Here is a 12,890-nt window from a genome sequence, read left to right on the forward strand (position 1 = left end):
CACCACCCGCTCCCCCTGCAGCTTGCCACTCACCATCACGTACCTCCCGCCACTGTCAGCCACCACCTTCAACGCCTCAAACGACACCTTCTTCCCCACCAGGATCGCCACCGCTTTACTCTTCTCGTCCAGCCCTGAGTGGAATACCTGGCCCACCCACCCCTTTCTCAGCCGGACCTGGTCCACCACTCTCAGGTGTGTCTCCTGGAGCATGGCCACATCCGCCTTCAGTCCCTTCAGGTGCGCAACTACCCGGGTCCGTTTGACCGGCCCATTCAGCCCCCTGACATTCCAGGTTATCAGCCGGATCCGAGGGCTCCCTGCCCCCTTCCCCTGCCGATTAGCCATACCCCATCCCTTGCCCACTCCTGGCCAGCGTCCCACGCTCTGCCAGTTTCCCACGGCGGCACCTTCCCCCCTCCAGCACTCCCTGCGTCCTCCAGCTGCTTCCTGACCGTTTCAGCAGCAACCCGGTAACCCCCCCCCAAGGCTAGGAACCCTCCTAGCCGCACCCCCCCCCCCTCTACAGCACTCCCGTGAGCCAGCTATCTTCTGCTGACCCCGGCGGCTCCCGCCCTACTTTCGGCTCCTCCCAACGTGGGACTGCCCCTCCCCCATAGTGCCCATCAACCAGTCCACCCTCCCCCGCTCCTGCGCGGGAAAAGAAAACCCCGCCCCCTCCCTCTCCCAGCGCGGGGACCCCGCAGAAAGCCCGCGCTTTTGCCCTGCCGGGCCCCGCCTCCTCCAGGGCCACTCCCATTGTCAGTCCCCCCCACCAGCTCCCCAAACACCCCGTTTACCCCTCAGTCCAAACCCGTCCACCCAACTCCTGCTAGAAAACCTATAAAGAAAACACCCGTACGGCATCACCCCACCCACCCTACGGCCACCCCACATCATACCCTAAACCCCGCAGATACACATACAGTATAAATAAATACAGTATTCCACAGCATCCGCCATTCGGGGGACCCTCAGTTTGTGTCCAGTTTCTCGGCTTGCACGAAGGCCCACGCCTCCTCCGGGGACTCACAATAGTGGTGCCGATCCTGGTAGGTGACCCACAGACGCGCCGGCTGCAGCATTCCAAACTTCACCTTCCGTCTGTGGAGCACCGCCTTTGTCCGGTTAAACCCGGCCCTCCGCCCCGCCACCTCCGCACTCCAGTCCTGGAGGATCCGCACCTCCGTGTTCTCCCATTTGCTGCTCCGCTCCTTCTTGGCCCACCGGACCCACACACTCACGATCCACAAACCGGTGGAACCTTACCAACACCGCCCGCGGCGGCTCGTTCGGCTTGGGCCTCCTAGCCAGACTTCTGTGGGCCTCCTCCAACTCCAGGGGCTCCTGGAAGGACCCAGCCCCCATCAGCATGTTCAGCATCATCACCACATAGGCCGCTAGGTCCGACCCCTCCAGCCCCTCCGTGAGGCCCAGGATCCGTAAATTCTTCCTCCTCGACCGGTTGACCAACTCCTCGAACCGCTCCTGCCATCTTTTATGGAGCGCCTCGTGCACCTCCACCTTCCCCACCACGGCCACGACCTCGTCCTCCCTCTCGGTGGCTTGCTGCTGCAGCTCCTGGATCGCAGCCCCCTGGGCTGTCTGGGTCTCCATCAGTTCCCTGTTGGTTACCTTGATGGACTCCAGCAGCTCCACTTTCAGATCCTGGAAGAGGCTCAGCAGAGTCGTCTGTACCCACTTCTTCAGTTCTTCAAAACTTTCGCCGGCCGCCATTTTGTCCTGCGGGTCCCGATTTTTTTCAAAAGTTTTTCCTCCCGATTCTCTCCCTGCTCCGCTCCTGGTCTGCACCATGGGACCTCTGGGGAAACTCCTGGCCTCTTCCCCCGTCGGGATTTGCCTCTCAAGCTCCGTTGGGGGCCTTTAAAAAAGCCCCGAAGTCCGTTTTTTTCGGGAGCCTCCGAACGTGCGGCTCAGCTGGTCATTGCCGCTACCGGAAGTCCGCCACCAGTCCTCAATGAATCAGCTCTTCCACTTAAATATTGGGAAGACAAAATCACTGCTCTCATAGAATCATAGAATTTGCAGTCCAGAAGAAGGCCATTTGGCCCATCGAGTCTGCACTGGCCCAAGGAAAGAGTATCCTACGTATGCCTACACCTCCACCCTATCCACGTAACCCAGTAACCCCACCTAACTTTTTTTTGGACATTAGGCAATTTAGCATGGCCAATCCATCTAACCTGTACATCTTTGGACTTTGGGAGGAAACCAGAGGACCCAGAGGAAAACCACGCAGACACAGGGAGAACATGCAGACTCCTCACAGACAGTGAGGCAAGCCGGGAATCGAACCTGGGACACTGGAGCTGTGAAGCGACAGTGCTAACCACTGTGCTAACCTGCCACCCTCATGCCTCCCCCACTACTTCACCTCCACTCTGACGGAAATACCTATAGGTTCCATCCCCATACTGTCCACTTCTGGTGGCTGATCTGTTTGTAACCTTATTTTACACTGAATTGATTTTTAGACCACATAATATTCCTGTTTTGCAAAAATGCTTTTGTCAACCAGTAACAAAGTCCATTTACTGATTAAATGTGTTTGCTATCTTCAGAATCAACTCTTCCAATACCCTCTAGTCAAACTCGCATCTTCCAGTCTGCATAATTTAAGTGGGGCTGACATTTTGGTGCTGCACCCTAGTTGACCAAAAATCTTTAGCCCTCTTTAGCCCTACCCCAGTTCTTCAAAAGAATCAGATCCTCCATGACCTTCACCTTCTCTCTGTACCTTCTCCAAGTATAACACCTCTTGAAGATATATCCTCCAAGCTGCCTGTTGTGCGTCCCCCACTTTCTTTACACCGTTAGTAGTTACGCCTTTGGTCTGATTTCTGTTCATCAGACTTGGTGGGCGGGATTCTCCGGTTGGCGCTGCCCAAATCGCATTTGGGGATCAGCCGGAGAATCCCCATTCGTGCCAAAATCGGGGGACAGCACCACTTTTGTGATGCTCCGCCTCCTAAAAAACGGCGTGCTCTAGGAGTACGCCGCACAACGTATGGACGGCCGCAGGATGTCACCTGATGCCGTCCCCGATGCTCCACCCCCGATGGGCCGAGTTCCCGACGGCATGGGTCATTGGTGCTATTTATTTTGTGGACCCTGTGGGTTGGCTGCGGAATGTGTCCATAGACTCATGAGTCCAGTGCCGCCACTACCCCAGGGGGGGCTTTGGCGGGGCCTGGGGGCACTGGTGGGGGGTGTTCCGGGTGTGGCGCGGGGAGTTACTAGGGGACTGTATTTGGCAGGCCGTGACCGGACCGCGCGTGGCTGGTGCCATGTTCACGGCGTGGCCGCTGCAGGCTGCCACTATGCACATGTGCGGCCACGGACCCGGCGACTCTCTGGCCGTATCCGCAGGTAAAGCCAGGGGCTCGACGCTGCACGACTGCTATCCCCCCCACCCCCTCCCCCCCGCCGAACAGAGGATCAGTGCAGCTGATGCCCAGTTTTTTTCTGGTACATTGGCGTCAGCACTTCGTCTATTTTGTGATAGGGAATATTTTTAATGGCGCATATAATCTTTTCTGCTTCTTTACTTTTCTCATGTTCCTATTTTAAGTAATAATCTCCAGCTGTGTAATATTTACTATTTCCTCGCAGGAATGTCAAAAAGCAGAAACGAAATGAGGTGAGAACATTGAGGATTGAATTGTGAACATTTTACTGACCAAACTCAGCTGAAAAATATCCAATTGTGAACCGTGAGACACAGGATGATCTTATTATCATCTACCCTTCGAATTAATAAGGTTTTCAGCATGACAGGGTAGATATATTAAAGGTAGAATGGACATTATTATTCAGAATATTAAAAACACATACACAGTAGCAGTTATGATAAAACATTTTAATATTTTAGCTGGAGAATCTGCAAATGTCTCAGCTTTGAAATTAGGGGTGCGATGTCATGGCCGTGTTGCGTCTGATCCATGTGAGACGGTTAGATTGCAGGAGAGGCCAAAATTTGGATACGCGCCAGGCGCCATCCATTTTCAATCTAACGGGCCCACTCCCGTTGGTGGGTTCCGGATGATGCCTAGACGTGGCGAGGTTCCAATTGACACCAATTGAGGACAATCTCCATATCATTAACGGGACGGATGCCCTATCGAACGACCTTCCAAGATCTAACCGACTACTCAGCTGAAGGTTACGTGGCCGCCGTTTAGCACACCTATTTAAAAATAGGAAACTGACACAATGGCTGCTGAGGAGATCGGTGGAGGGGAGTAGCCATCTATAAAATCAGGAAGTCAGCCTGGAGCTCTGGAGTTGCTGCCCCAGTGCTCGATGGGGGTAGGGAGTCCCCGGAGGGGGTGGCCTGGTTGAGGGTTGGCCACCGTTGGTCATCCCTGGGTTGGTGGAGCTCGGGGCTCGGGACACACTGGTCCTAAAGGCCACCCCCAGGATCATGTATACCCATAACAGGGGCAACAAAAGCTGCTCCCAATCCGTCCCACCAAACACCCCCGGGGAGAGCTTTGTCCATGGTAATATGGTGAAAGTCACTTTAACTCCCGGTGACTGCAAGCAGCCTCTGGTCGCACATCTGAAGGCTATTGCTCTCAGGGAACTAGCATTGCTAGTGAGATGAGCTCCTGAGTGGAATCCCGTGGGTACATGTGCTATGTCGCAGGCGAGTGTTATTGACTAGCATTCCAATCAAACAGTCTGTGGTGATCCAACCACTGTATATATGTGTGCTTGCAGTAGGGGGATATATGGCCGTACCTGTATTACAGGTTTCTCCAGTAAGTCCCTGTCGGCTAGCTGCGCCCACAGGGAGCTGGATAAATATTCGTAAGTTTCACTGAGACAAAATCTTGCGGTGGAGGATCGAGCTCTCCACCTATAATTACGAGATCTTGTATCGCCCCGGCAAGCTCAACGAGCCCCCAGACGCCCTCTCCCGAGGTACTCCCAGCGCACAAGTGAACCAGCTCCGTGCCTTGCATGAGAGCCTTTGCCATCCGGGGGTCACTCGTTTGTACCACCTAATCAAAGCCCGCAATCTGCCCTACTCCGTCGAGGAAGTACGGACAGTCACCAGAGACTGCCAGGTTTGTGCGGAGTGCAAGCCGCACTTCTTCCGGCCAGACTGCGCGCGCCTGGTGAAAGCGTCCCGCCCCTTTGAACGCCTCAGCGTGGATTTCAAAGGGCCCCTCCCCTCCACCGACCGCAACACCTACATCCTTAGTGTGGTCGATAAATTCTGTAGGTTCCCCTTCGCCAACCCATGCCCGGATATGACGTCTGCCACCGTCATCAAGGCCCTTGATTCCATATTCGCTCTGTTTGGTTTCCCCGACTACATCCACAGTGACAGGGGATCCTCATTCATGAGCGATGAGCTGCATCAGTTCCTACTCAGCAGGGCTATCCTGCAGGACGACCAGCTACAACCCCCGGGGAAACGGGCAGGTAGAAAGGGAGAACGGGACGGTTTGGAGGGCCGTCCAGTTGGCCCTACGGTCCAGGAACCTCCCAGCCGCTCGCTGGCAGCAGGTCCTCCCTGACGCGCTCCATTCCAATCGGTCACTACTGTGCACCGCGACTGAACGTGCTTTTGCTTTCCCTAGGAAGTCTACATCCGGGGTGTCGCTCCTGACTTGTCTCACGACTCCGGGCCCAGTCCTTCTTCGTAGGCATGTCAGGCACCACAAGGCGGAACCCCTGGTGGACAAAGTACACCTGCTCCACGCGAACCCCCAGTATACCTACGTGGAGTTCCCCGACGGCCGTCAGGACACAGTCTCGCTCCGGGACCTGGCTCTCTCGGGTGCCGATCCCATGCCCACGCCCCTTCCCCCTCTTTTTCCCCGGTGCCCCCCTATTCGTCCCCACCAGGTCCATCCCTCGTTCCCCTGCCCACGCTGGAGGACATGGAAGATTTCGGCTCGCTCCCGGAGTCATCCCGCCACTGGCCAGCACCAACACCGCCAGCACCTGCACCGTCATCACCAATGCCGCCTGTGCCGACGCCGCCACCGCAGCTACGTCGCTCGCAACGGAACGTTCGACCGCCGATCCGACTCAACCTGTGACCGGATTGCCTGATGGATTCTTGGTTTTCTTTTGTTTTGCCCATTTGTACATAGATCACTATATGTATTATAGTTCCACGTCACCCCCGCCGGACTCATTTTTTACAGGGGGCGAATGTGGTGATCCAACCACTGTATCTATGTGTGCTTGCAGTAGGGGGATGTATGGCCGTACCTGTATTACAGGTTTCTCCGGTAAGCCCCTACCAGCTAGCTCCGCCCACAGGGAGCTGTATAAATATTCATAAGCTTCACTGAGATGCCATTCTGCAGCTGCCGCCGGAGGAATAGAATCTCAATTTAATAAAGCCTCTCTTGTACTTCACTTGAATCTTTGTGTAAAATTGTTAGCGCTACACAGTCAGGCCTGGATACTTTGCCTGAACTCTGAGACCGTCAACACCAGAGGCAGCAGCCAACAATCAAACACCTTGGAGCTGGACTGCAACATGGGGGAATATCCCTGCAGCCAGAGGGTGAGTGTGGGTGTGTGTGTGTGTGTGTGGATCCGGCAGAGAACCTGAGCCCGGTCCAAGTAAAGTTCCTGGCCGCGGTCTGAGTTCCAGGGCCTCTGCAGTGTCCGGGTGTGCGTGTGCAGGGTCAGGGGTACCCCACCAGAGTCATAGAGCCATACATGTTTACAGCATGGAAACAAGACCTTCGGCCCAGCTTGTCCATGCCACTCAGCTTCTATCACTAAGCTAGTCCCGCTTGCCCGCATTTGGCCCATCCTCCTCTATACGCACCCTGCCCATGTAACTGCAAAACTGCTTTTTAAAAGACAGCCGCTTTGTCCGGTGTCTGGCTGTCTGACCTGTCACCTGCATCACAACTTACTGTAGTGGGTAAGTTGTGAGAAGATCTGGGCCGCACGGTAGCATGGTGGTTAGCATAAATGCTTCACAGCTCCAGGGTCCCAGGTTCGATTCCCGGCTGGGTCACTGTCTGTGCGGAGTCTGCACGTCCTCCCCGTGTGTGCGTGGGTTTCCTCCGGGTGCTCCGGTTTCCTCCCACAGTCCAGAGATGTGCGGGTTAGGTGGATTGGCCATGCTAAATTGCCCGTAGTGTCTTAAAAAGTGAGGTTAAGGGGGGGTTGTTGGGTTACGGGTATAGGGTGGGTACGTGGGTTTGAGTAGGGTGATCATTGCTCGGCACAACATCGAGGGCCGAAGGGCCTGTTCTGTGCTGTACTGTTCTATGTTCTATGTTCTATATTCTGAGGGACAGGATCTACAGGGATTTGGACAGGCAAAGGCAAATTGGGGAAAGTCAGCATGGCCTTGTGAGGGGAAAGCCATGTCTCACTAATTTGATTGAGTATTTTGAAGGGGTAACCAAGAAGGTAGATGAGGGCAGTGCAGTCGACGTTGTCTCCATGGATTTTAGCAAGGCCTTTGACAAGGTACCGCATGGTAGGTTGTTGCAAAAGCTTAAATCTCATGGAATCCAGGGTGAGGTAGCCAATTGATACAAAATTGGCTTGGCGACCAAAGCCAAAGGGTGGTTGTGACTGCTCACCAATTGGTCGAGAGGCAAGTAGACCCCGCCTCCGAGGCGGGGTATAAGTACCCAGAGTTCCCGGCGGTCAGCCTTTCACTGTAGTCGACCACCGGGCTAAAATCTAGCTGATTAAAGCCTAAGTTTGGACCTTCATCGTGTCTCGCGTCCAATTGATGGTACATCACTCTTCCAACTTCTTCCATCGGGCAGGAGATACAAAAGTTTGGAACACGCACAAACAGATTCAAAAACAGCTTCTTCCCCGCTGTTACCAGACTCCTGATTGACCCTCTTATGAACTGACCTGATTAATATTACACTCCTGCATGCTTCACCCGATGACGGTGTCTATGTATTTGCATTGTGTACATTGCCCTATTATGTATTTTCTTTTTATTTATTTTCTTGTCATGAACTTAATGATCTGTTTGACCTGCTCGCAGAAAAATACTTTTCACAGTACCTCGTACACGTGACAATAAACAAATCCAATCCAAATATACCCCAAACTGTTGAGGGAGGCAAGGCAGGAGATATCAGGGGAACTGGCAGTAATTTAAATCCCTCCGAATGCAGGTTAGTTGCCAGAGGACGGCTCATTATTAAAAAAGGGAGGTGGGGATAAACCAGTCAGTCTAACCTCAGGAGTGGGAAGTTATTGGAAAGAATTCTGAGCGACAGAATATATCTGGACTTGGATATACATGGATTGACTTCAGGTGATGCTAAGCGGACACACATGAAATGAAATGAAATGAAAATGAAATGAAATGAAAATCGCTTATTGTCACGAGTAGGCTTCAATGAAGTTACTGTGAAAAGCCCCTAGTCGCCACATTCCGGCACATGTCCGGGGAGGCTGGTACGGGAATCGAACTGTGCTGCTGGCTTGCTTGGTCTGCTTTATAAGCCAGCGATTTAGCCTTGTGAGCTAAACCAGCCCCTTATGAGGGGCTCTCCTCCCAACTAGAACCAAAAAAGTTAATTTCAGAAGAATTGCAGCAGGGGCGGGGACAGGCAGGGTGAGACCCGGGAAGGGGGGAGCAGGGGGAGAATACGGAACAGATGGGACAGAATGGGGAAAAAGAGTTGGCAACAGGATTGGCTTGGGCAGGCAGGGAGCAGGCTGAGGAATCAAGATGGCACCGCAAGCAGCTAGAAGGTCCCTAAACAAAGGGAAACCTTCGGGGTGCACCCACGTGGCGTACACACAGTTTGTGGCCGTATTGGGTGGCCTCATGGACAATGGGGAACCCCGGAGCGCAGATGCCCGACCTCATGGTGAGAATGGTGACCGTAGCCATTTTGGATGGCCCCCTAACAAAGGGAAACCCCAGATTGCAGGGCCGCATCCACCAGTAAGTATGATTGCTCCCGCGGGAACGGGGGGTCAGAAACCCCCCACCAGGATAGTTACGATGTAAGGGGATTTAACGGTCCAGTGAAATGATCCAGAGTCTTTGCCCACTTAAGAAGCCTAAAGGCCGACATAATGTTCCTGCAGGAGACACACCTGAGGGAAAAGGGCAGCACGGTAGCATTGTGGATAGCACAATTGTTTCACAGCTCCAGGGTCCCAGATTCGATTCCGGCTTGGGTCACTGTCTGTGCGCAATCTGCACATCCTCCCCGCGTGTGCGTGGGTTTCCTCCGGGTGCTCCGGTTTCCTCCCACAGTCCAATGAAGTGTAGGTTAGGTGGATTGGCCATGATAAATTGCCCTTAGTGTCCAAAATTGCCCTTAGTGTTGGGTGGGGTTACTGGGTTACTGGACTCGATGGGCCAATTGGCCTCCTTCTGCACTGTAAATTCTATGAAAAGGACGACTGCTTGTAAGAAAGGGCTGGGTGGGGCAGACGTACCATTCATGCTACGGAACGAGGGCCAGGGGAGTAGCCATACTGATTAGTAAGAGGACGAGGTTACGGACCAAGGGGGCAGTACATCATGGTCAATGGTGTCCTAGATGGGGCACCGGTGGTACTGATAAATGTGTACGCATCCAACTGGGACGACACAGACTCCCTAAAAAAGACCATGGTGGAAACCCCCGATATCGACACACACTGACTGATTATTGGGGGCGACTTTAACTGCGTTCAGGACCCGTTGACCGACTGATCAAACCCCAGAACGGGGAAAAAGACTGGTATGGATAGAAAACTGGAAACATTCATGGAACAGGTGGGGGCGGTGGCCCCATGGAGGTTCCTGCACCCTGGCGAGTGGAAATTTTTGTTCTTCTCATCGGTCCACAAGGTATACACCAAGATTGACTTCTTTGCAGTGGGGAAATCGATGGTTTCAGGGATAGTAGGAGCAGAATACTCCGCAATAGTGATCTCCGACCACGCTCCGCACGACGTAGATGTGAGGTTAGAGATGGACCGTGCCCCACATGGAGGTTGGACATGGACCCCTTGACCGATAAGGCCTTCTGCCAGGAAACATCACAAACCATAGGCGACTACGTGACTGACAACTAGAACATAGAACATAGAACATAGAACGATACAGCGCAGTACAGGCCCTTCGGCCCTCGATGTTGCACCGACATGGAAAAAAAAACTAAAGGCCATCTAACCTACACTATGCCCTTATCATCCATATGCTTATCCAATAAATTTTTAAATGCCCTCAATGTTGGCGAGTTCACTACTGTTGCAGGTAGGGCATTCCACGGCCTCACCACTCTTTGCATAAAAAACCCACCTCTGACCTCTGTCCTATATCTATTACCCCTCAATTTAAGGCTATGTCCCCTCGTGCTAGCCACCTCCATCCGCGGGAGCAGGCTCTCGCTGTCCACCCTATCTAACCCTCTGATCATTTTGTATGCCTCTATTAAGTCAAAACTAGAACGGGGAAGTCTCACCTTCCACGTTCTGGGAGGGACTGAAGGCGGTGATCAGAGAGGGCATTTTAGCCTACATTTAGCCAAGGCTCGCAGAGACAGGAAAGAGAGGGCGGCCAGGCAACAGCTGATTGACTCCAACCGTAGAGCTGGCCCTGACCATAGAGCTGCTGGCGGAGGGAAAAAAGTTACAAATACACTTTAACCTGCTATCCACAAGGAAAGCAGAGTGCCAACTCCACCAGACACGGGGGATCCTCTACGAACATTGAGAAAAGGCTGGTCACCTACTGGCGCACCAGCTGAGAAAGCAGGCAGCCACGAGGGAAATAGTGCAGGTAAAATATAGCAGAGGCAGATTGGTAACGGAACAAAAAGAGGTCAATTGTGCATTCAAGACCTTCTACTAAGGGCTGTACACCTCCGAACCTCCCAACGGGGATGCGGGGATGAAATAGTTCCTTGAGGGACTGGCCATGCCAGTTGTGGGGGAAGCACCAATAAATCTGGTAGAAATCATGGAGAACATCAGCTCCATGCAGGTGGGGAAGGTGCCGGGACCGGATGGGTTCCCAGCTGACTTCTACAAATAATTTGTGCCGGCCCTAGCCCCACATTTAAGGGACATGTTCGCAGACTCGCTGGTGAGGTGTACCCTGCCTTCTACCCGAACACAGGCCACGATATCGCTGATACCCAAAAAAGACAAGAACCTGATGGAATGCGGCTCTTACAAACCCACTTCACTCCTAAATGTAGACGTGAAAATACTCGTAAAGGTCCTGGCCAGGAGGCTGGAAGGCTGCGTACCAGAGGTGGTCGCAGAGGGTCAGATGGGCTTTGTCAAGAGTAGGCAGCTTACTACGAACATCATGCGGCTGCTGAACGTAATAATGACTACCCCGGGGAGAGAACACCAGAGGTGATTGTCTCCCTGGACGCCGAAAAGGCCGACTGGAGTGGTTTGGACTAGGGGCAGGATTCCCCTTCTGGGTGAAACAATGCCCCACAGCACAGAGGCATAAGGCAGGGCAGCCCAGTGTCCCCACTCCTGTTTGCCCTTGCAATTGAACCCCTGCCGATTTCTCTGCGAGATGCGAAAAGTTGGAGGGGCATTCAGAGGAGAGGAAGAGAGCAGAGTCTCACTCTATGCGGATGATCTGCTCCTCAATGTCTCAGAACCACAGGAAGGCCTGAGAGCAACCATGTCGCTCCTGAAAGAGTTCGGAACCTTCTCGGGTTATAAACTTAGACGAGGCAAAAGCGGGGCATTCCCGGTGAACCCAAACGTGGAAGGGACAGAGCTGGAGGGACTCACATTCAAACTAGCCCAAAACAAATTCCACCACCTGGGGATCCAAATAGCCCGGGTCTATACACAGATTCATAAGTGGAATCTGACCAGCCTGGCTGAGGAAGTCAAAAAGGGCCTACAGAGATGGGACACTCCCGCTCTCCCTGGCAGGGAAGGTGCAGACGATCAAGATGAACATACTGCCGAGGTTCCTCTTCCTATTCAGATCTTCATCCCCAAGGCCTTTTTCCAAAACATAGATGATCATGGTGTTTGTGAGGGGTGGGTAAGAACCTGAGAGTCCCCAAAACAACACTTGCAAAGGAGAAACGATAGTATCATAGAATTTACAGTGCAGAAGGAGGCCATTCTGCCCATCGAGTCTGCACTGGCTCTTGAAAAGAGCACCCTACCCAAGGCCAACACCGCCACCCTAACCCCATAACCCAGTAACCCACCCAACACTAAGGGCAATTTTGGACACTAAGGGCAATTTATCTTGGCCAATCCACCTAACCTGCACATCTTTGGACTGTGGGAGGAAACCGGAGCACCAGGAGGAAACCCACGCACACACGGGGAGGATGTGCAGACCCCGCACAGACAGTGACCCAAGCCGGAATCGAACCTGGGACCCTGGAGCTGTGAAGCAATTGTGCTATCCACAAGGCTACCGTGCTGCCCTTGTAGGTTTGCACGACCAAACCTACAATATTACCACTGGGCAGGTACGGCAGAGAGAGTGAGGGAATGGATATGTGAGCCCATCACGGAATGGGTGCGGATGGATGAAGCCTCCTTCGCCACGGCAGCGCTCCCATCAGCCCCCCCCCCCCCCCCCCCCCCCCCCCCCCGATGAAACGCACATCCAGCCCAGTGATGGTAGGTGGAATCAGATGAGGCAACATTTTTGTCTGACCGAGATGTCCCCCATTTCTCCCATCTGCGGAAACCACAGGTTCCCAACAGCCATGCCAGACACCACCTTCAAAAAATGGAGACAGGACTGGGGGACGCTGACGGTCAGGGACTTTTACATGGGGCACAGACCAGCGACACTGGGCGAACTGACGGAGGAGCTGGAACTACTGGCAGGACAGAAACTTAGACACTTACAGGTAAAGCACTTCCTCCGGAAGGAGACAGTAGGATGTCCTGGGGGTCAC

The 12,890-nt window shown here is 53.5% G+C and overlaps 1 protein-coding gene across 4 annotated transcripts in view; it reads left to right on the top strand.

The window, feature by feature from the left end:
• The window catches only part of LOC119954503, a 182,244-nt gene that overhangs the window by 100,400 nt on the left and 68,954 nt on the right, over positions 1-12,890 (top strand). For 3 of the 4 annotated variants that reach the window (XM_038779790.1, XM_038779791.1, XM_038779794.1), the window contains one exon: positions 3,634-3,661. In XM_038779790.1, coding sequence (XP_038635718.1) covers positions 3,634-3,661 — 28 coding nt within the window. Of the gene's footprint in view, positions 1-3,633; positions 3,662-6,428; positions 6,506-12,890 lie in introns of those variants that run through there. The other variant, XM_038779793.1, reaches the window with a different exon arrangement.

The sequence above is a fragment of the Scyliorhinus canicula genome, chromosome 19 (assembly GCF_902713615.1).
Source record: "Scyliorhinus canicula chromosome 19, sScyCan1.1, whole genome shotgun sequence".
Classification (NCBI taxonomy): domain Eukaryota; kingdom Metazoa; phylum Chordata; class Chondrichthyes; order Carcharhiniformes; family Scyliorhinidae; genus Scyliorhinus; species Scyliorhinus canicula.